At 39.0% G+C, this 23,564-nt stretch overlaps 1 protein-coding gene across 15 annotated transcripts in view; it reads left to right on the top strand.

Annotated features, from left to right (window-relative positions):
- ABI3BP (ABI family member 3 binding protein) overlaps positions 1-23,564 on the top strand; it is a 248,398-nt gene that overhangs the window by 199,969 nt on the left and 24,865 nt on the right. For 9 of the 15 annotated variants that reach the window (XM_074403571.1, XM_074403568.1, XM_074403564.1 and 6 more), the window contains 9 exons: positions 991-1,050; positions 1,594-1,641; positions 2,449-2,529; positions 4,712-4,789; positions 8,680-8,745; positions 10,407-10,481; positions 18,610-18,687; positions 20,351-20,443; positions 23,205-23,333. In XM_074403571.1, the coding sequence (XP_074259672.1) occupies positions 991-1,050; positions 1,594-1,641; positions 2,449-2,529; positions 4,712-4,789; positions 8,680-8,745; positions 10,407-10,481; positions 18,610-18,687; positions 20,351-20,443; positions 23,205-23,333 (708 nt within the window). The remainder of the gene's footprint in view (positions 1-990; positions 1,051-1,593; positions 1,642-2,448; positions 2,530-4,711; positions 4,790-8,679; positions 8,746-10,406; positions 10,482-18,609; positions 18,688-20,350; positions 20,444-23,204; positions 23,334-23,564) is intronic. The other 6 variants (XM_074403572.1, XM_074403558.1, XM_074403562.1 and 3 more) reach the window with 5 other exon arrangements.

Here is a 23,564-nt window from a genome sequence, read left to right as displayed (position 1 = left end):
TGAAAGGTGTAATGTGGTGGGAAGACCTTTCATTGAGGGAGTAGGGCTGGGTAGGGCCTCCTTGTGGGGAAACTGAGTTGAAGTACTTTACCCTATTTGTGGAATGAGATTTTGTTACAGAAATCTGGTACTAACAATAGGCAAATCACCCTACTATTTTCCACACTGAGAAATGTGATACCAAGTTTCTAATCTACTGTTTTATTTTGCTAAAATAGAATACAAACATTAAAAAAGATACTGGGTTTCAGGGACTGCATAGGAGTTGGCCTCTTGATCAGCTGACATTTTTGTCTTTTGCTTTCATACGTTTATGTGAATCATGCTTGACACCTAATAGACCGGAAGCTGTGTCACTAAAGGAGACAAAAATGGCAACAGCTGTCATTTACTGTGTAACAAGCCCTGTCATTAACCTTACCTGTGGTATCTTCTAACGACTGGCTGAGTCCTTTTGCTTCATTTTCTGCCCCTGCCCCGAGTAACTGTAAGTTACTCATTCAGAATGAGGTTTTGTTAATCTTCTTACATAGTCAAGATTTTTCCTTTCTTACTGTTTCCCTCAAGTTGTAGCCATTTTTGTGCCTTATCTAAGATACATATTTTCTGTTGCTGTTAGTGGACTTTAAGCATGAATATCAAACAGCAGCTAACCACTTCATGCAAAAATTGACTTCCATTTTGGAAACCACTAGAGGACACTCTACCTCGTTGTTTTATTGTGTTAGCTATCTCTTCTTCCTTAAGGAACTCTTCAAAAGGAACTGTGACTGACTTTATTTCTGTTTTACTGCCACCAGAATCTTCCCTGTACGGTAGCATTCATCCATTTTGAAGATAACAGGCATCTTCTCAACTCTGGTTGTTAACCATTGTAAAAATACTTTTGCTTCATGCATTGAGCTTTCTGGGATTTCGATATCTGTAAGTTAAGCTCACTCCAGTTGGGACCTTAAGAGTACACCGTGTTTTATAATCTTTTTCTTTCAGCTCCAAAAGATGTGCTCCTTCCTCAGAAACCAGATCCTGAGGTCTCTCAGAGCGAACCTGGTAAATTAATTATTTCATCCTTCTGGTTATGAAGTATAATTTTCCAAAAAATACTTTTTGAAATAAATATATTTTAAATTGTTGTGATATGGAAGAAATTCAGAGAAAAAACATATAAAATGCATATATCCTTTGGGTAAGTTGAATCATCTGGTTGAAATATTTTTCCATGGTTAGATGAGGGAATAGTACATAGGTTCATTGAGTAGATCATGCTAAAATTGTAAATATTGTTAACTAAGGCAGCTCTTATATTCTTTCAAAATGTAGCAGTAGCTACGTCACAACTATGGGTGTGCTTTTAAGTAAAAAATGTGGGTGCCTACTCAGAATTTTCCCCAAAGTGACAGCGAATGAGAACTTGAAAGTTTTAGTTAAACTAAGTTCTCTGATTGGCATCTAATGTGCAGAATTTTCTCTTTCTCATAATTCTTAGAGAACATTTAAATTATTAAGCCAATGCATCTAAAAAACACAGAAACTCTTGACTTTGCCAGATAATAATTCTCATAAATATGTTCCTTTGGTTTGCTTTTGGCATAGTTCTGCAACCTGTTACCTTTAGATTTGAGCCACCAAAGACAGCAATAGGTAATGGTTTTCCCATATTGACCAACTCTGTTTTCTTTGCTACCATCAAGATTGCGAATCTTTCTCAAATGATCCTATTGAGACGTCACTTCTTCTCAATTCATTGCATCATTTCATTCTCATTATTATTACTCTTTCCGAAATAGAAAAGCCATTATTTCACTGTTGTAATGAGTTTGCTTTGAAGACCACCTTAAGACAACTCATTTCTGAGTTGTATCCATCTTCATTTATTTCATCTATCTCCGTGTTCAAAATGAGTCCACTGTGTTTACTAATGGTGCCCGTTTAACAATTTCCATTGGTATAATGGTTGTCAGCTGTAATGTAACATACTAGCATGTGGCAAGTTTGAATGACGCTGCAAGTAACTATCAATATTGGTCAAAATACTGAAAATCGCCAGTGATTTGTTAAACTGAGCTCAAGCAGACTCGAGGAGATTATCCCAACAAGGATGATATTCCCACTCATTTTGTAATCCTGTATGCTCTCTTGAATGGGGCAGAGAGGGACAGAGCTACAGCCAATAGTCCAGGACTGGGTCTAACCCACACCCCATCTCAACCAGCCATTCTCCTTTATTGGTTCAAGAATAGGATGTCATGTAGTATACGTCCTGGTGAAAAAACAGTTGAGAACCATTATTCTAATATTCCACGGTCATTTTTCTGAGAGTTGTGTGCACACTTAACTTTCTTCTTTCCTTTTTCTATTTCAAGTGAAGGAATTTCGTGTAATACCAGTCTGGTCCGGTGCTGGCTTTGAATCTAAAAATTCACAACTTTGGTCCTTTTCCTTTTTCAGCTCCTCTAGAGACACGAGGCATCCCTTTTATACCCATGATTTCCCCGAGTCCTAGTCAAGAGGAACTACAGACCACTCTGGGTAAATTTTGTTTTAATTTTTGTTCAAGGAGAGTCTGCCTTTTAGGAATTTCCCTTAAAGTAGCCATAATACATTACATTCATGGATTGTTTCTAAATAATAGGTTGTTTTAAAAATCCATTTTACTTGATCCCTTTACATTAACTGTGTATTTATCCTTCTCATATTTATGCTGACTTTCAATATAAAACGAGAATGTTTTAACATATCTTAAGATGTGTTAAATTGGCTCTAGTGATTGTGATTTAGAATACTTAAAAAGTGTATTCTTTAAGTATTAAGTTCAAATGGTTCTTAATACTTAAAAATTTTAAGTATTCTAAAAAGAAAATTGTTCCTAAGTCAATGCTATTCTTTTTTGTTGCTTTTTCTGTATTTTAAACGGTATTTGGGAGGAAAAATTAGTTATCTAGTACTTATTAAGCCTTTACTGAGTGCTGAGTGCAGTGATAAGTGAGGCAGTTCTAAAAAGAAACTTTGAAAGAGGAATCCTTACCCTAGAGAGTTCACCCTCTAATATGAAGACAGGACTTAGTTACAATACTGCAGGCTCTGTGCCACCCAATATACTACATGCCTTTTTAAACTTCAAACCAAGTAACTCTGTGAAATTAGTTCTATTACTTGCCCCATTTTACAGACTAAAAAATTGAGGCATAAACGTTTTAAAAATTTGGCCAAGATGAAACAGCTGGTGGCAGAGCCAGGATTATAATCTGCACAGTCAGCCACCAGAGTGCCTAGGATTAACGTCAACATTATACTATATCACAATGAGTATGATAGAGAAATGAGCAGCATGTTGAACAAACTACCTGGAGACATAAGGAAAGGCTTCTCAGGTTAGCGTCATTTACAGCGGGTCTTCAAGTTGGAATGAGAGTTGACCAGTCAAAGACCCAAATGGTTCTTTCAAGTTATGGACAGATGGGAAAGAGGCTCAGGGCAAGAAGTGGCAGTTGGAGTAAACTGATGAGCGGGTAGTTGCCTGGAGAAACAGGGTAAGTTGGAAAGGTCCATTGGGATGAGCTGGACATACTTTCAAGGAGCTCAACACAAATGCATTCGCTCTGTGGAAAACCCCACTTTGCCTCTCTCTTGGCTGAAAACAAACCAAAAAACTAGAGTGCCTGGCGTGGCTCCTCTGTCCTGTCCACACCACATGCCACGTGTCTTTGATTCAATCAGTGGCCCTATTTGCCTCTCTTCATTTCTAATCATCCGTCCTTCACGGGTGCCAACTGAAATAAAGTTAGCAATCACATTTTAATATCCTTTCAGAAGAAAATATTAAAATTGAGTGAGCAAATATATCCTAATCAAATATTCATCTGGTCTAGCTTATGTCTGCAAAATCAATGTCACCCATGATGGAAAAGTTAAAAGAACTTTTCAGAAGCCACTACTGGATATGCTGATTACTTAACTTCTCCCTGTTCTTTTAATGTGCCTTGGTTTATTCACGTCAGAACTACTACCTGTCAGTTACCACAAATATGTTTCTTGAGCAGAATTAAGAGAATAAAAAAAGACAGAAAACAAAATGATAGCAGTTTATCATTTACACCAAGTATTTCCTTGGATCTAGTATGGGCAATGTGAACAGTGTAATTTGCTGTGTCTGTCTGCTCTATGATTTTAAGGTACCATGGGAATGGAAGTATTGCTGTATATATTTTTTTTATTTTGTCAGGAGGATTGTATTTGTATGTCAAACATACACTCTGATTTTCACATGAGAAAAATAGAATATTTGTTTCTATGTGATATAAATACACATCTTTTCATATGATATGTTTTCTTTCCAGCTCATCAAAATAACATGTGGGATTGATGGGCAGGGAAGAAACGTGAAATAGATAAATACCTAAAGGCAACTAGGAGACTTTCATACCTGAGCCATATCCAAGAATAGCCACAATTAGCGTAATGAAACAATGATCTTGAGCTAAAAGCTTTTGGAAATCCTTATGACAATCATTAAAATAATAGTGTAAGCAGATATCACAAATGAGAGTTATTAAAATGTACCATTAACTTTGGATTATTGTGATTACTGAGTGTATTTCTAAATGCATTTTATCCTTTTATTATTGCATGGGGCAGAAAAGAGCATGGGTTTTTTGGTCATATTCATAATGATAATTATTTAAAACAAGCCATCTTACTGTGCTTTCTACAGAAGAAACAGACCAATCCACCCAAGAACCCTTAACAACTAAGATTCCACGAACAACAGAACTGGCAAAGACAACTCAGGGTAATCTTCTCCCCACCTCTGGAGAACAACTTTTCCTTATTTACTTCTAATCAGGAAAGAAATTTTCTTTTCAGAATGTCATTTCTCATCACAGTGGATTACTTGACTGTTTTTTTGTCATTTTATAGGTGAAAGAAGTCAGCCAAATCTGAATACTTATATGAATATAAGTTGAATATAGGGAAGACAGGTTCTTTGATCGGAGCTTACTTTTTTGAATGTCTTGTTGACCAACTTCATGCTTATAACTAAGAATGAAGGATCCCATTTTTTCCCTACAGTTGACCTTCATTTGCCTCAATTTCCATATCTGATAAATAATAACTGTTATCTTCCTCTTCCTCCTCCCTCTTCATCCTGGACATCCTCCTCCTCCTCTCTCTCTTTCTCACTTTCTCCCATCTCTCCCATTTGATGAAACACATTAATATTGTGGGTAAGAAAAAAAGCTATGAACAAGAAAAGTCACTTTTCAAAATTAAGATAATATCTAACTTCCAGAGAAGTGATTTCCTATTTTTTATTTCTTCTCTGTGACTTTCTACTTTGGGGAAAGTGAACTCACATACACAAAGCCCTGTCTCATCTTGATGCACTCAGAATGCTGCTCCTGTTTATACTTTTCTTTCCTGTTATCCTACTTAGGTTATGACACTTGTGGACTTCTAATAGTTTGTTGTTGTTGATGTTTTAATGACCCCTTTGCCCGTTCTGCTTCTATCAGATGGTAGAAAGCCAAAAGTAAGAAAAACAAAAGCAAACATTTAGGGAGTTAGAAGACAAATAAGTATATGTTGCCCATTATGACCTCTAATCTGAGGGAGAAAGCTGGTGGGAGAAGTTTGATACTGAGAGGAAATGATAATAAAAGAAATCTAATTTTAAAGTACATGTTGTGTCACTGGGGCAATATTTATTCCAAGTAAACATGATGAAGAAAGACTCTCTATGGTAAAGGGCAGTTCCTTTAAATTTTCTAAATCTTTTCTGCTTGTTCGTTTGGTTTAACTTTCATTTCATGTTTTAAACTTTTTTTTTTTTTTTTTTGAGACGGAGTTTCACCCTTGTTACCCAGGCTGGAGTGCAATGGTGCGAGCTCGACTCACCGCAACCTCCGCCTCCTGGGTTCAGGCAATTCTCCTGCCTCAGCCTCCTGAGTAGCTGGGATTACAGGCACACGCCACCATGCCCAGCTAATTTTTTGTATTTTTAGTAGAGACGGGGTTTCACCATGTTGACCAGGATGGTCTCGATCTCTTGACCTCGTGATCCACCCGCCTCGGCCTCCCAAAGTGCTGGGATTACAGGCGTGAGCCACCGCGCCCGGCCTAAACTTTTATTCATTAAATTTTTATTTGCTATTTATTTATAATTGTGCATAGAAGTCGGAAGCATAATACAATGACAGCCCTATCACGTCTCTATGATCAGCCTCAACAATGAACAGATGTCCAGTCGCGATACAGCCCTATTCCACCCTGATTTCTGTATATTTATTATTTTGTGTTTTTGCAAATCTCTTTAATTTCTGGTTTAAGGGAAGATAGTTGGATTATCATAATCAAACTGGTTTTACCACAAAATACGTAAATATTTACAAAAAGCAGATAAATACTCGCATTCCACACAGGTTGTGTTGCCAAATGAGAACAATTTCAGCTTTTTAGAGATTTAAGGATTTCAGAATGAAAATAAAAGACAATAGGCCTGTTCTTTCCCTTTTTTTTTTTTTTTTGCCCTTTCTTAAAGAGAATGTTAGTATTGTGTCACTATTACTACTATATATGGAATTTTAATCAAATTCCTTCAAAATATTGTATTAAATGTAAATTTCACTGGTTATTGGGAGTCTATCCATGATCTCATATCATTATATAAATTGTCTTAACATGTTTGTATATGTTGACTTTTTTCTTATATCCTTAGTTCTTTTTCTATGTTTAAAATTGAAACCCTTGCCAGGCGCAGTGGCTCACGCCTGTAACCCCAGCACTTTGGGAGGCGGAGGCGGGTGGATCATGAGGTCAAGAGATCGAGACCATCCTGGCCAACATGATGAAACCCCACCTCTACTAAAAAAAAAAAAAAAAATCAGCTGGCTGTGGTGGCATGTGCCTGTAGTCCCAGCTACTCAGGAGGCTGAGGCAGGAAAATAGCTTGAACCCCGGAGGCGGAGGTTGCAGTGAGCCAAGCTCATGCCACTGTACTCCGGCCTGGCGCCTGGCAACAGAGTGAGACTCTGTCTCAAAAATAAAATAAAAAATAGAAATACGATAAAATAAAATTGAAACCTTACGGCAGTTTTCTCAAGGCCATGTATTGTTTGGTGATGAACTATAATAGTAGCTTAAAACCTGAATTCAAATTATATTTCAGCTCTTTCATTAAAAAATTCTCGATTTAAATGAAGACCATGGAGAAAACTACTACAAACATTCAGACGCAGTGGCTTTGAAATAATGTAGTGCTGATTATTTCTGTGGTCTACTCTCAATCTCTTTCCTGTCCAAAGTCTTAAAACTTCCATATGTTCTATAATGAGACAAGAACTATGATTCTTACTTTCTTTTTAAGCAGAAGCAACTTAACATTCAGAGGGATTTCCATGGAAAGCTGAAATAGGTTAAATTAACAGAGAATCCCACCATCTCAAACTTGAAAGAAAAAAATTGCAAATAATCATCAGGCCCTTTAGGGTCTGTAAAAATTAATTTTTAGAGCATCAGTACCTGTGTTCAGTCTGGTTATTACACTTGGGAAGGCCCAAACTGAACGTACAGAAAATTTCAGTATGTGTCCACTGCTGTCAGCTTGAAGTGCAGTGAAATGTTGCTCACCACAGTCTTTACATTGGAAGTTGATAAAGGAGCTACATTATAACCTATTTCACAGGCATGCTTTTTTAACTTCGTAAGCAAGGCATTGCTGATTTATGGCTTTATAAATATCCACTGAATATGTGAACAAAAAGTCATTAAAACGATGTTATCTACTTGCATAGTTTGCAAGAAAAACATTTTCCAAACAGGTTACCAAGAAAGCTGGTGGCAGGAGGAAGTATCTGATGGGGAGGTGGGGACAGAGGCGAGCAGCGTGGAACGGATGAATTCCAGAATAAATGCCTATGTTAAAACCTTAGGATGCGTTAATATCTCATCAGGTTCTCACAAGTTTGCCTGCATACGATGGTCACTCACTTACTCATTTAGCAAGTCTTAGGAGGCCCTTCTGTGCAGGTCCTGGATGACAGGGCCAGAGAGAAACAAGGGTCCGTGCCAGGACTTATCTGAGTTCTTGCTGCTTTCTTGCCCTCTTTTGCCAGGCAGGGCACCAGATGTCATATTCTGTCATTTCCACAGCATTTTGGATGGCACTGAATGAATACGCACTCATTTCAGGTTCCTGAGCAGAGACCATTTGATAGAGACCACATACTCCTATTCTTTCTTCTTTACCTACCTAAACATTCATTTCTCTTTTTAGCTTTAAGATTGTTTGACTTCTTTAGCAAACTAGTATTTCACAATGACTTTTTACTGAGAGGTTAGATGAATGGATAGATGGACAGATGAACAGGCAGATGAATGTCTTACGTGTTTAGCATGTTAAACAACCATCTGGTAAAATGCATGCTCTTGAATAAGGACTAAATGATGACTAATCCTTAGCACACCTTACAAATGAACTACCTCTACGTGCATCTTTAATTTTCAGTCATGTATGTTTTGTTTTCCTTTAGCATGAAGTCTATAATGCATAATGGGAATTTTCTGAAACTTCTTTCTACTTCCATGCAAAGTGCATGAGTCGTTGGTCCCTGGGATGCTAAATCTCCATTCAGGAGGCTTTGGTCTGTTGCTTAGTAAATATAAAGTGTTCCTCTCTTTCAGCACCACACAGATTTTATACTACTCCTGTGAGGCCCAGAATATCTGACAAGCCACACACCAGACCTGGTAAGTTATTTCTCTGATGACTTAAATAATCAGGCAGGGGAAGATATGAAATGGATTGAAACAGCCAAATACGCCAAAGGGGACTACATATCCTTACATTGCAATAAGAGACATACAGAGAGACTCTGATCCATGTGGATAAGTGGAAATGTACTGATGAATCCAGAAATGTGCTAAGACTAGACTACGGATTTTAAGGATAATCAGATGCAGAGATCACTATGAAACTTTACTGATATAAATGTATTTTTAAAATAGTGTTGGACAGTTTTCCATGACAGTTATAGAGATAGCACAGAGTTAGTTATAACATGATATTATTTAATACTTTCAGATATTCTTTCTGTCTTAATAAAAGAGGGTCTCTTTTCAGCATGGAAAAGCTGTTATTCTGGGTGAATATTTTTACTTGATTCCTTCAGAGAATAAAAATATCACAAGTTCTAAACAGCAAAAATAAAGTTACAATTATATATTGGGAAATACATTAAATTTACTAAATTTTCTAAAGGTCCTAAAATCTCCCTCACTGAAGCTTGTTCAGAAAAAAGTTAACTTGGAGGGGTTTAGTTCATGGAAATTACTCTTATGCTGAGACACAAGTTGAACCAAATGCTGGTATTTTATTTTCTTTTTCTTTGTGATTCTGAGTCTTACAGTTCCAAATGATGAAACCTGCTTACAAATGAATGTTCTTGGTGAATGCATCATCTTTAGAACAATAATTTTATATTCTTTGGTTTATGGAGAGTCCATGTATTTTTTTTTATAATTTTCCAACTTCTAAAGGTAATTGGGCACAGAAATCTTTCATAAACACGTGTATCTCCCTGTGACTTGTATGTCATGGTAGGTGTTAAGAGCTTAATGTGAGACTGGTTATATTAAACATTTCTAAAAAGTAAGCAGTAACAATCATGGCTACTAATGACTGAGCACTGGTCATGTGTCCTGTGAGATACAGTTGAGGAAGCTGAGAAACAGAGAACTAGAAAGTGAATCCAAAATGAGCAGTATGGCTCCAGAGCTTCTCGCATAAGCACAATACACTTAATGTTCTTCCTTAAAGAGTTTTCTAAGTAGATTATAAAATTGGTCACTTCTTAAGGCTTTAGTAAGGCTATGACTTTCTCCCGAGCAGGAAAGTGAAATGTTTTCATCAAGTTCTGTGTTTGACAGTGGACTTTGTGAAAGGACTAATATAATGAAACCTCTGTACCTAGAGATTCCCATGACGGGATGTGGAAAGACTCCAGCTTATGAATGGAGGCCTTGACAAATACGCTTCAGATTTTGTTTTTCTTTAGGCATATGTAGTCCTGATCTTTCTTCAGTTCCATTTTGGAACGTAGCTAATGCTTATAAATGAAGCGAGATATTTCCCACTTCAGATTATAAATTCCCTTGCCAGTTACTTTTTCCAAGTCCAGTATTGAAGCCCAGTGATCATCTCGAGAGTACCAATTCAGGTCTCTCTTTTGAAATTCAAGTCTATTATTTTTATACAAGATAGTGGTTTCTATACTCTGAATAATATTTTTTGGTAAATCATCTTTTTTATTGCCTAGTTAAATGACTTTCAATTCTCTCAGAAATTTTGTTTCTCTTGGCTGCAAACTTTCAATAAGAAAATGAACTATTTATACCCCACTTTATTTTAGTTCTGAATAGGACAACTGCAAGACCCATGAGACCCAAACCTAGTGGGATGCCCAGTGGGAACGGAGTGGGAACAGGTAAGAATCACAAATGAACTTCCTTTTTATCCTGTCAAAACTGTAAATGTTACTCAATTTTCATGATTTTGTTGAAGTCACGTTTTAATTTCCTTTTTACCAGTTCTTAAAGTTCTTAGGAAATCTGTAACTGAAAATTATAGCTCATTCCAAATCCAAACTTCAACTGTCTCTAAAAATAGTGAAGACTTTTTCACTTTTCTAAACCTAGTCTACTAGCGACTATATATAATTTTCTTAAAATGATCCTGATTAATTATAAATTGAGTGAAAACACAAAATAGCTATTTCCCCTAATTTCAAAATAGTTTTTATACACAGACTGGTCCCTGAACTGTAATTAGTTGGTTTTTAAGTTTATAATTTAACAAGTACCATTAAACAGTTTTTGAATAACTGCATCTGTTAGCAATCTGGAATATGAAATTCAATCAAGAAATATTTAATCAGAGCAGTTCGCATTTGATTATGCTGGTTACAGTCATTAATGCTTTCAAATCATCCATAGCTCTTATCTAGTCAGATCTATGGGAGTAAGTATCATGTTAGAAAAACTAGGATAATGATCTAACAAATATTCAAACACCCAATTTATTCCTTGTGTAAATGGTAGTTATTTAGATGCCTTAACATAGAATTGTATCATTCTTTTTAAATATTTTTAGTAGTATAACTCTTGTATTCACATAGGTTAAAAAATTAGTATTTTTAATGCATATATTTCTGATTAACCCATGACAGTTGTCTAAAGAGACATGAATAATGTGTAGAGATATTTCGCCTAAAAATTATTTAACTTTAAGAATGTGCTTTTTGTACTTGATTGTTACACTCTCTGAATTTCTAGGAATTCGTTTATCTTCAAACCAAATAATGAGGCCAACACTATAAATCTGTGACTCAGGAAAAGCAACAAAGCATTCCAATATCTATTTGAGCTCAGCTACTCCTTTTATTCTTCCCAACAGTGGGATTCGATTGTGCATAATTTTTGAGATTGACATAAAAAAATTAGGTTGTAAACAGCACCACCTTCTCTCAGCTTCTTTTGGGAGGAAGGCAGGTAAAAATTGTTTAATATTCAAATATTTCTTTGGAAGTTGCTTAGGTTAAAATAAAAGAAAGCACTTAGATGTCAACCAAGCAAATGAAAGACAAAGTAGCTGTGATCACACTAGACAAGGATGACCCCTCTCACCATTCCTATTCAATGTAGTATTAGAAGTTCTAGCCAGAGCAGTCAGGCAAGAAAATGAAATAAAGTGTATTCATTTAGGAAGAGGAAGTCAAATTGTATCTATTTGCAGATGACATGATTGTATATTTAGAAGACTCCATGTCTCAGCCCAAAGTCTCCTGAAACTGATAAGCAACTTCAGCAAAGTCTCAGGATACAAAGTCTCTTTTGTATCCTTAAAGAACTGGATACTGCCATTCACAGTTGCTACAAAGAGAATAAAATACCTAGGAATACAACTAAAAAAGGATGTAAAGGCCATCTTCAAGGAGAACTACAAACCACTTAAACCTAAGGCCTAACACCATAAAAACCCTAGAAGAAAACCTAGGCAAAACCATTCAGGACATAGGCATAGGCAAGGACTTCATGACTAAAACACCAAAAGCATTGGCAACAAAACTCAAAATGGACAAATGAGATCTAATTAAACTCCAGACCTTCTCTACAGCAAAAGAAGCAATCATTAGACTGAACCAGCAACCAAAAGAATGGGAAAAAATTTTTGTGATCTACCCATCTGACAAAGAGCTAATATCCAGAATCTACAAAGAACTAAAACAGATTTAAAAGAAAGAAAAACAAGAAACCCATTCAAAAGTGGGCAAAGGATATGAACAGACACTTTTCAAAAGAAGACATTTATGAGGCCAACAAACATGAAAAAATGCTCATCATCACTGGTCATTAGAGAAATGCAAATCAAAACCCCATTGAGATACCATCTCATGCCAGTTACAATGGCAATCATTAAAAAATCTGGAGACAACAGATGCTGGAGAGGATGTAGAGAAATAGGAACACTTTTACCCTGTTGGTAGGAGTGTAAATTAGGTCAACCATTGTGGAAGACAGTGTGGCAATTCCTCAAGGACCTACAAATAGAAATTCCATTTGACCCAGCAATCCCATTACTGGGTATATATCCAAAGGATTGTAAATCTTTCTATTATAAAGACACATGCACATGTATGTTCATTGTGGCACTGTTTACAATATCAAAGACCTGGAACCAACCCAAATGCCCATCAGTGATAGACTAGACAAGAAAATGTGGCACATATGTATCATGGAATACTACGCAGCCATAAAAAACAATGAGTTCCTGTCCTTTGTAGGGACATGGATCAATCTGGAAACCATCATTCTCAGCAAACTGACACAAGAACAGAAAAACACTGCATAATCTCATTCATAGATGGGTATTGAATAATAGAACACATGGACACAGGTAGGGGGGGCATCACACACTGGGGTCTGTTGCCAGGGGAATAAGGGAGAGACAGTGGAGGGTAGGGAAGTTGGAGAGGGATAACATGGGGAGAAATGCCAGATATAGGTGACATGGGGATAGAGGCAGCAAACCACACTGCCATGTATGTATCTATGCAACAATCCTGCATGTTCTGCACATGTGCCCCAGAACCTAAAGTGCAATAAAATATATACATAAAGAAAAAAGAAAAGAAGAAATTGGTGAGGAAAAAATGTTTAAAAATCTCTCCTGTCCAGATTTCGGACTTAACCTGAGTCCACCTTCCTTTGATTCTGCGTAGTTTTGATCAGACTTCTTTATAGCAGTGCAGCTGTTCACATAAGTTTATTTCTTCTCTGAAACAATTCTGTCTCATCCACACTGACTTTCAGCCTCTGTTGACTCTTCGAATGCATCATTTTTGTGTTAACTACTTTCATGTTCAGCTTTGACATCTTACTCAGAATATTTATCTTTATTATCCATCTCACATATATCTTCCTACAGTTTTTCTTGCTAACATTTTTAACTCAGATATTTCACATTTTAAAAAATTAGTTGATAAAGGAAGTATTTGCAATCTATAGGACATATTCTTTTTAATTGTATTTTAAATTTTTTTATTTCAACACCTTTTGGGTTTTTTGTTACATGGATAAACATGAATGGCTTTTTTGTTACATGGCTGAATTATATAGTGGCGAATTTGAGATTTTAGTGTACTGATCACCTGAATAGTGTACACTAGACCTAATATGTTATAGTTTTTTTATCCCTCGCCACCTCTCACCCTCCCCCTGAGTCTCTAAAGTCCATTATATCCCTCTGTATGTCTTTATGTACTTATAGCTTACCTCCCACTTTTAAGTGAGAACATACAATTTTTGGTTTTCCACTCCTGAATTACTTCACTTAGAATAATGTCCCGTAGATCCATCCAAACTGCTGCAAAAGACAAGATCATGTTCCTTTTTTTTATCACTGGGTAGTATTCCATGTTGTATATATGCCAAATATTTTCTTTATCCACTCATTAGTCAGTGGGCATTTAAGTTGGTTCCCTATCTTTGTGATTGTGAATTGTGCTGCAATAAACATACATGTGCTTGTGTCTTTTTCATGTAGTGACTTACTTTCCTTTAAGTAGATATCCAGTCGTAGGATTGCTGGATCGAATGGTAGTTCCACTATTAGTTCTTTAAGGAATCTCCAAGCTGCCTTCCATAGAGGTTGCACTAATTTACATTCTCTCAGCAATGTACAAGTGATCCCTTTTCTCCACATATACGCCATCATCTGTTGTTTTCTGACTTTTTAATATCCATTCTGGCAGGAATAAGGTGGTATCTCATTGTGGTTTTAATTTGTAGTTCCTATAGGACGTGTTCTTTATGGTCTTAGACCAACTAAGGTGGTGCCCTTGGAAGACTTAAAAGAAAAACAGATTCTGAGGCCTCAAGACTGTAGGCCTTTGATTGTTGAGGTCTCTACAAAAATCTTTTGATTCCATAACCCTCAGGAATATCTTGAACCCAGGGTTTTGTTTCTTATTTCACAACATCGTTATAGATATTTTCCCTGATGTATGTGTATTTTATACATGTATGTGTAGATAGTTATTGCTCTACTCCAAGGTTGGAAAGTAGCCTGTCGAGGCTGAGATCTAAAGTGGGTATTTTTTCTAGCATTCTACTTTCCAGAGATGGGTCTCAGCTTAGCTGATGTGTCCTATCTATTAAAATCTCCTTGAGACCCGCCTACAGGTATGCAACAAGCCATGCATACACTAGGCCAAAGAACTGTGCAAACTACAGCCCCACAAGCCAAATCTGGCCCATTGCCTGTTTCTGTAAATAAAGTTTTATTGGAATACATCTACCTTTCACATACAAGGTGTACTGTGTACAAAGGTACATATACAGTGTAACGGTAGAGTTGAATTGTTGTGGCAGAGACGGTATGGCCCTCGAAGGTGAAAATATCGTCTAGTGTAGGGCTGGCAGACTGTTTCCGTAAAGGATAAATATTTTCAACTCTGGACCATACCGTCTCTTTCACAAATATTTAATTATGCCATTGTGCTGTGAAAGCAAGTACAGAAAACGTTTGCCAATCCCAGTGCTAGACAATCTCTTTCTCCCTGAGAGAAGCTGTGCAGCTTATGTTTTCATTCAACCAACATTTATTGAAAGCCATTATGGTACCAGGCGAAGTGTAATTCTGAAACCACCTTGACATGTGTGGTTTGGCAGATATTGTTAAATACCTGAAACCTAGGCTCCGTTCTCTACAGCCTAATGAGGGAACCACAATTTACTTCCCCCACGTGAGTGTGCTGCACGAGAATCCAGTCCCCTCAGTCTGAGGAATGTGCTTTTCTGGGCTGTAACTAAATCTTCCAGCCTGCTGGCTCCCTGCCCCAGCTTTTTAGCCAGGTGTTAAGATTTGGGACAGGAGTGCAGTAACCAATCATCCATAAATATCACCCCTTTTTGATCACAGGGAATGAAGTCACTGGTACATTTAAGAACTGATTTCCCATTTATTCTGTTTGTTTGCAAAGTTTTTGTTACCATGGTTAAAAATACCCAGATTGTTACTTCATCTTGGATGATAAATTACTGAGGGGTGAAATGTGTAAATTCAGAGATTTTTGGAGGACTCCCATATGGCAGTTGGGGGCTCATTCAGAGGCTCAAGTCTTGGTGCTTATAGAGCTGACTCTGCCCTTTAGAAGATGTGTTGATTAATTCTGCCTGAGGGAAAAAGAGGTCAGGTCACGGCTTGAGCCAGTCTATCTAACTGGGTGCCAATTCTTGTGGAGTCGTTCTCTGTTGTATCTCTTACTGATTTTCTCCTTTCTCTTCCCATTGCCTCTCTGCTACCTTTGGCCTTCATTTGCTCTCCGCTGACTCAGGGCAAGAGATGTTCACTAGTGTCTCTGGTTCTGGCCCCGGTGAAATGCCCACACTGCAGCTAGGTGCAGGAGAGGAAGTCCAGAACAAGAGCTCAGTCTCCTGTCCCCAGATCTTCCCACTGAGCCACTCGGCGGCCTTTTGCATGGCCCTTCGCAGTGCTTTCAGGCACCACTGGCTTCCTTCCATTTATATAGGCTGGAGAAGGTCTAGTTTCACAGCTGATTCTCTATCTGCTTTGCAAACTTACATCTTAAAGGTCCTAAGGATACGATGCCTCTGTCTCCAGCTACACAGAAAATGGCTCTTTTCTTCCAGATTCTCCCTGGATTAAAAAAAAAGAAAAAAAGAGGGCAAGGGAATTTTTATCTTTGGTCTTACGTATAATGTAACCCTGCATCAGAGCTCCTAGATTTCTAACCTAGCGGCCTCTGTGACTTGGTGGATTTGCATATGCCTGGCCAGCGACTGCTGTCAGCTTTGGACTGTTTTCTGAGTCCCATTCACCCGTGGCCTGGCTGGACGGGACATGCTTGGCAGCTATGGCCACTGAGCCCTCACACAGTGGTGGCAGCTCAAGACCCCCAAGAGACAGAGTAGAGGGCTCTAGGCATATATTCACTCAGAGTGACCGTGAGGAATAGCGGGAAGGGAATGAGCAGAGAAACACAGTAAGTGTTCTCTGTGCAGTACTCTGCGCACCTCTTAGTGCTGAAGACATAGACTCTGGGTCTGGCATGCGTAGGCCTGAGTCCTGCCGCCTCCTGGCGGTGAGACCTTCGCCAAGTTGCTAAGTCTCCCGTTGCCTTGGGATTCCTCGTCTGTGGGGACGTGGATCGTATCTCGCACACAAAGGGTTGGAAGGGATCAAAGCAAGTCGTGAATAGCAAGGCACTTGCACAGCATTGGATCAAATGTGTTTTCCAAGGGCAGGAAGATTTTGGAAAAGGGCTGTAAAGAGGATCTCCTCGAGACAACAGCCTACTAGCTTTCTAGAGTATATTAAACTTTTTGTTTCCCTGGAGAAATAGTGGTAAATCAAACCTCAGCAGGCCAAGTTACCCCAGTGACACACACGCAGGTATTCTTCAATTCCGTACGCCATTCACAGAGTAACCACTCAAATGAGCCATGTCCCTCGCCCCGTGACTGCTGAGGAAGAATAAGGAACCATTTGCTTGTGGCCTGCCTATGGAATTAGTCACAAAAGTCACTGCCCCCAGAAACATTTTTGTACTACCACAGTAAGCAAGCTTTAATTCATGATTCCGTAGGTAATTTCTCCATGATTTTACATATTTTATTTCTTAAGCTGTAGAGGGTGTGGGATTGCAATATTAGGTTCATCTCCTGAATTTGACAAATGAACGTGAAAATGTCATCTTATTTTTGAGAGGCAAACCTTCTGTTATATATTTATCTATCCGCCGACACATTAAATCAAATTGAGTATATACTGTCCCCAAACAGCTTCTGGAACACAGTGAGTCCTCAAAACAGGGTTGTTGTCATAGTTAATGTACTAACCAGTGTATTAATTTAAACATTTCATTTCTATTTTTTAACATGTAAATTGTAGCCTCAGATTGGCTTGAATTCTTTTTTAGGACAGGACATTTTTATTGTTGAAATTCTAAAACTGTCTGTCTGTATTCTTTTATAATAAAGACTATCAGCCAAACCAAGAAAGATTATTTTTATAATATGAAAGGATATTTTAAAAAATAGGACAAAAACCTAATTAGTTCCCTTTGGGATTGCTACCCAAAGTCCAAGCTTGGGTATTTAGGCAAATGGCTAGTGATAACCACTAGATTATTGAGTGGCTTAGGAGACAAAATGTCACACAAAAGATTTTCAAATCAGTTTCTTTCAAACAGTAATTTAGAGTTACAGGCCTTCCCAGGGCCAAGTTACAAGTCCCCAAAGATCATCTGTGGCCTCAACAGCCTGACAGCTAATGCCACTTTAGGAATAATTTTCAAGTCAATTCATTAAGTATAAACCCAAACACATTGGAATTCTAAGGTTTGTTTTTTTTTTTTTAAATGGACATGGATTAAAAGGAAAAACTTTTTTAAACTGCAAAATGTACTGATGAATATTGACCAAAGGTGGCCAAATTACCATAAATGAAATTCCACCTGGTAAGGAAGAGCACCCAGGAAGGCATCAGGGACGAGGTTCATGGAACATCTGGACAAAATCGCAATTTACAGTGAAATGCTAATTCTGCAGAGAAAACATCACAACTAGTGAGTATCAAAATTCGTTGTGATGTTTTCTCTGCAGAATTAGCATTTCATTTTAATGGGCTTCTATCTGGCTGTAGAAAAATATCTATAAAAATATCTATAAAATATATAGAGAGATATTTTTATAGATATATGTATCTTTTATATATTTATATAAATATATAAAATATATATATAGATATATAGATATTTTCTGTTTTTATAATATATCTATATATAGATACAGATATTTTCTATATCTATTTTTATATGGATATATCTGTATCTATAAAAATATCTATAAAAACTAAACTCTAGTTTGATATTTTTCTATAGCCAGATAGTATTAGTCCATTAAAATGTTCTGGCATAAAAACACCAGTGCCCCTGCTCTACAAAGAATGTACATTATTACTGGCAACTGTTCCAAGTTTCCATGGGACATTTTTGCTATCTGACTATCCCCTTTCATTATCTCTGCTCACAGGGATGAGGCCAGCACCCAAGCCATCAGGTGCTGTTAGAAACGTGTCAGTGGACTCTCCCCACCCCACTAAGAAGCCAGGTAAGGAATAAGACGCTGACTTTTATGGCGGCTCAGCTCTGAAATTTCAGTGGTAACTGCAGTGTCGATTCTTGTGGCCAAAACAGCAACGTCCACACATACCCCAAACGATCAGAACCATGCACACAGTGCATGGGTATTGCCAGGAAAACATTTGCAATACTGTCTTTTGAGGAATTACAAGTGCTCTGTGCACAAATTAAAGATTAATAGGAACTTTCAAAATTTTGCTGTCATGTAATTTATTACAATATACTTTTGCCTGCCTGAGATGACTTATGTTTCTGATTTAAGAATATGCTCTATGTAACAGGCCAAAAGTATGAATCCGGTGAGTCGGTATACCTTTGCATTGAATAAGGTTTTATTAATGTCAACCACAAGTACACCCCAGAACACACACACACACACACACACACACACACAGTGTGTCTTTCTCTTACTAGTAAACGAGGCATTTTCCTGGACTGACAATTTTTCTGTAAGATTTTAAAACCAACATATATTATGCCAAAAAAGACATAAATTTTTAAACTATAGCACAAGGCTTAAAATGAGGATTAAGGTCGGCTTCTCCAGGCATCTCTGATCTTGGCAACCTTTCTGCAAATTATAAAAAGGTGCCTGTTTACCCCACCCTTTAGGTAGACAATGAAAAACCCATGCCCTTCCTCTGGGCTGGCAGCCTCACATGAGAACTCATAAGTCGGTGAGCAGAGCAGGTGCTAAACTTTGTCTTCCGCTCACAGCTCCCAGGCCAAGTGTCTTTGCGTGGTACGCAACTGCCATGACTTGTCACAGCCAGCCTGCTCCCCGCAGGTACAGATTTGTTGTTTCAGCCATCAGGGTTACTTTGATGTCGTCTTTGAGAAGTTCTAAAGGTTCCTGTTTAATTATAATTACATAATAGAGCTGAGAATGGGGTAAAACACCCACAAAAGGAGAAATTGTATGCTCTAACAATTTTGAAACTAAAATGGCATAAGAAATTGCAGGCTTAAAATAAAAGGCAGCTGGGGATAATGAAGTTCAGAAGTGCTACTGTTAAGTCTGTATGGAAACTGAAAGATGTTCAATTCTATATGTGTATACAGCCTTTCAAAAGGTAGATACACCTATATACAGTCATCTCTCGGTATGCATGGGGATTGGTTCCACTCAGATACTAAAATCTGAGGATGCTCAAATCCCTCATATAAAATGATATGGTATTTGCATATAACCCCTGCACATCTTCCCATAAGCTTTAAATCATCCCTAGATTATTTATAATACCTAATATAAATACTCGTTATTATACTGTATTTTGTGTTTTGCAGCTGTTGTTATTTTTATTGCAGTTTTAAAAAAATTTTCCATCCACAATTGTTTGGATTAACTGATGGGAAACCCAAAGATATGAAGGACCCAACTGTATATTCGTGTATAACGAGGACATGTTTTCTAAAGTGCTTTATTGTCCGTGGGTGCATTACCAACATTAATTTATAGGAATATCAGAATACATTATTGGTGTGCACTTTTCTGTAGAATCTGTTCCCTGTCATCCAACTGCTAATTATCAAACAATATTTTTTTGTTTTTAAAAACCCTGTGGGGTTTTTTTATAGTGAATATTTATGATGGCTTTATCTAAAATACAATTTCTTATCCACAATCGCAGGGACTCGCCGCCCACCCTTACCACCCAGACCTACTCCCCCACGAAGAAAACCTTTACCACCAAATAATGTCACTGGAAAGCCGGGAAGTTCAGGTACGTTAGTCAGGTACCTTCCTTCTCCTGCCATGATTTCAGTTTTACTAGCCCTCCTTGGCATGCTGACAACAGGCATGCCATTGATGTGTGTGACACGTGTGTGTTGGTCCCGAAGACTAGGCGCTGTAAATGACAGCTTTCAGGACTTAGAACCTGACTCTTGGACTGAAAGAAGGAAACCATCCCTCTGCATCTAGGCAAGTTTGCTTCTTAGATGTCTGAATGCTTGGAGCCTAGGTTGAAGCTGACTCAGACCCTTCAACAAACAGATTATTTTGGACAAGATGCTGTACATTGCCAAGGCCCCAGGAATAACCAATGTGATGACTTGTCATTGACTTATCGTTCTGCCTCCTGAAATGAAATCCTCTGGGTCTCACTGAAAGCTCTCCTATCGAACAGCCCTCATGCCAGTCCTGGTATTACGGTGCTCAGGGAAAGATTTGGGACAGAAACATTCAGGGTGACCGAAAGGCCTGGCCTGTGCAACAAGACAGGAATGTGTTTTGGAGGCAGGCTGCCTCTTACCTCCATGCCTGGGCACACACGTCGCTCCTCCCTATAGAATGACTCCTCCCAGGCTTGTGATACTCAGACTTCATCCTTTTCTGTAAAATCCTTCCCTAACTTCCCAAGGTTACTCTTAGCGCTGCTGTTTTTCCATTCTTGTCCTTGCCATACACCTCCGTTAGAGCAGAGGAAAAATCATTTCGGACCTGTTTGTTTGCATACTTCACTCCCTCTACTAGTCTGTGAGCGCTGCGATGACAAAATCCTTGGTATATTCTCTCTGAATTCCCAGAACCAAATCCAGTGCTTAGCACATAGCACATAGAGAATATTTGATAAGTCATAACCAAGTGAATAAATGAATGAAAAAATTGACCCAGTTCAGAGGGCAGCTTTACCTCATATTCAAGGCCCTTCACCCAGGACCTGCCAACAAATCACAGCACATTCCCCGTCTCTCCTCCCTCTCTCCAAACCACTACTTCTTAAGTATCTTGTAGGTGGAACCAGGATAGAAGTGTTAAAACAGCTGTGAAAGACGAAACTGATGAAGACTGACGTGAAAGGGAGCGAATGTCCCTCTTTTCACAGGATGAAAGGAGGGTATTGTGACGTAGCTTGTAGGATGTCCCTTGTGCACAGCGAACTCTAGGCCATTTTCCCATGTGCTGAAGGAGAGAGCAGCCTCCTATCCATGCCTCTGGGGCCTTTCTGAATCAAGGTCCAGTGGCATGGCCTTGCTAGGAGACTGGGCTTCCTAGTAAGCTGGGGCATTTCTTGTACTGTAACCTGGGGCAGCTGTGACTTGAGCTCCAGCAGCTTGCAGATCAGACCGAATGAGCCACAGGCTGGTGCCCGAGTGTGTCAGTTGGGGGCCCCTCTAGAGCAGTGCTGTGAGGCTGGGTGCCTTCAGAAGGTTTGGTACCTGCCACGTAAACCCTTGTTCTCTCCCGTCAGTAAGCGTAGCTTTGGGACAGCCCACCCAGCCTGAAGAACAACTCTAAATACATTCCACTTCTGAGACGAACCCTCGTCCCTGCTCTCCAACCCTCACCCTCTACTATTCATCTCTAACTCGAGGGAAATGGCTGTACTGAGGAGCCAGACAGGACTTGAGGGCTCTGGTACAGATTTGGCCTGATTAGCATCACAAGAAGTGGATCTTGAATCCAGCCCAATGTCCTGGAGTCCTCTGAGGCTCTCCCACATATGCCTGGGAGCAGAGTCTGGGACTGCCATGTGGCATCTGCCCCTTGCCCTCAATCTCCAGATCTACCCAGGCTTTGCCACGCCAGCATTTCCCGTTGACTCTGCCAACGCTGAGAAGCCCTTGTGGATTGCATCGCAACTTCCCTTGGGTTTTGCTTGCCCTCTTATTCTGGCCCACACCCTCTAGGGTCAGGAACATGCATCCCCGGAGGCCAGGCCAGAGGCCTATCTGACTACTGACCAGTGATTCCAAGCCGGGCCGTAGTCCCCGGGCCAGGCTTGTATCCCTTGACTCTCTATTGCCCAAGAGTGACTCCTCCCAGGCGGAACATAAAATTCAGTCTCGTCTCCTTTCCACTGTCTAAACATGAGACTTGCTGGACCTTGGGATGGATCCAGTTTTAAGAATGGAGGAGTCACTGTTGAACGTAATAATCAAGGTAGCACCATACTGGCCACCGGGACAGAATCACAGATGTTAACCCTGGGAATCTTTCTTCCTTCTTCTCTCACCATCTTCCTTGCTGGTCACTGAGACTCCCTGACTCTCATGTTCACCCCTTCCATCCAGGTCCACTGCTTTCGCTTGTTCACCTTCCTTTCTCTCGCCTACACAGCTGCCTCAGTCCCTAAAAATAACATCCAGATCCCTGGTATGCAGCTTCTTTCGTGATCGGCCCTTCCTTCCCGCTCCACGCTCAGCTCTTACTGAACCCCTTTGAGCTACCTGTTCAGGCATTTCTCTGCCCCTCCAACCCGACAACCCTCTGTCTTTCCTCATAAACATAACCACCCCGTCTTCCTACGCACCCCTTCTGTGATGCTGTCCAGTACTTTTTCATAATACCTGTAATGCTTTGATATACTTGGCTCATACATCTATCTCCATCAAGCATCAGGTTTGGTTTTCTCTCCAAGGCTGGCCTATAGTGCCAAGCCACATGGTTAGTGCTTGAAAACATTGACTGAATAAATAAATGTTTATAGGAAGCTTGGCAGTGTTCCTATAAAGCTTGACTACTTTGGCTCTACATTACAGGAATCACTTCATCAGGCCCAATAACTATACCACCCCTGAGGTCGACAGTCAGACCTACCGGAACTCCCTGGGACAGAACAGCCACAGATATAAAGCAACCAACGGTCCCTGCCTCTGAAGAAGAACTGGGTTCGTATGGCAGTCAGTTCTCACTGGATGCTTAGCTGTGAGGTGCAAACGATTTTAATTGGTGTTGGGATCGGGGGAGTCTCAGTTCGGGGTCTTCTATTTTACTCCATTTTATGATTAATATGGTTCCTTTAATTTTAAAAATATACTTATTTTCAACACTTCCTTATAGAGTATTATCCTTCCCTTAGCAGACATGGAAGAAATTGCCTAACTTTGGTTCATAAAGAT

The sequence above is a fragment of the Saimiri boliviensis genome, chromosome 8, assembly GCF_048565385.1.
Source record: "Saimiri boliviensis isolate mSaiBol1 chromosome 8, mSaiBol1.pri, whole genome shotgun sequence".
In the NCBI taxonomy this organism is placed as follows: Eukaryota; Metazoa; Chordata; class Mammalia; order Primates; family Cebidae; genus Saimiri; species Saimiri boliviensis.
Note: the sequence above shows the minus strand (reverse complement) of the source record. Positions and strands in the feature narration are given on the sequence as shown.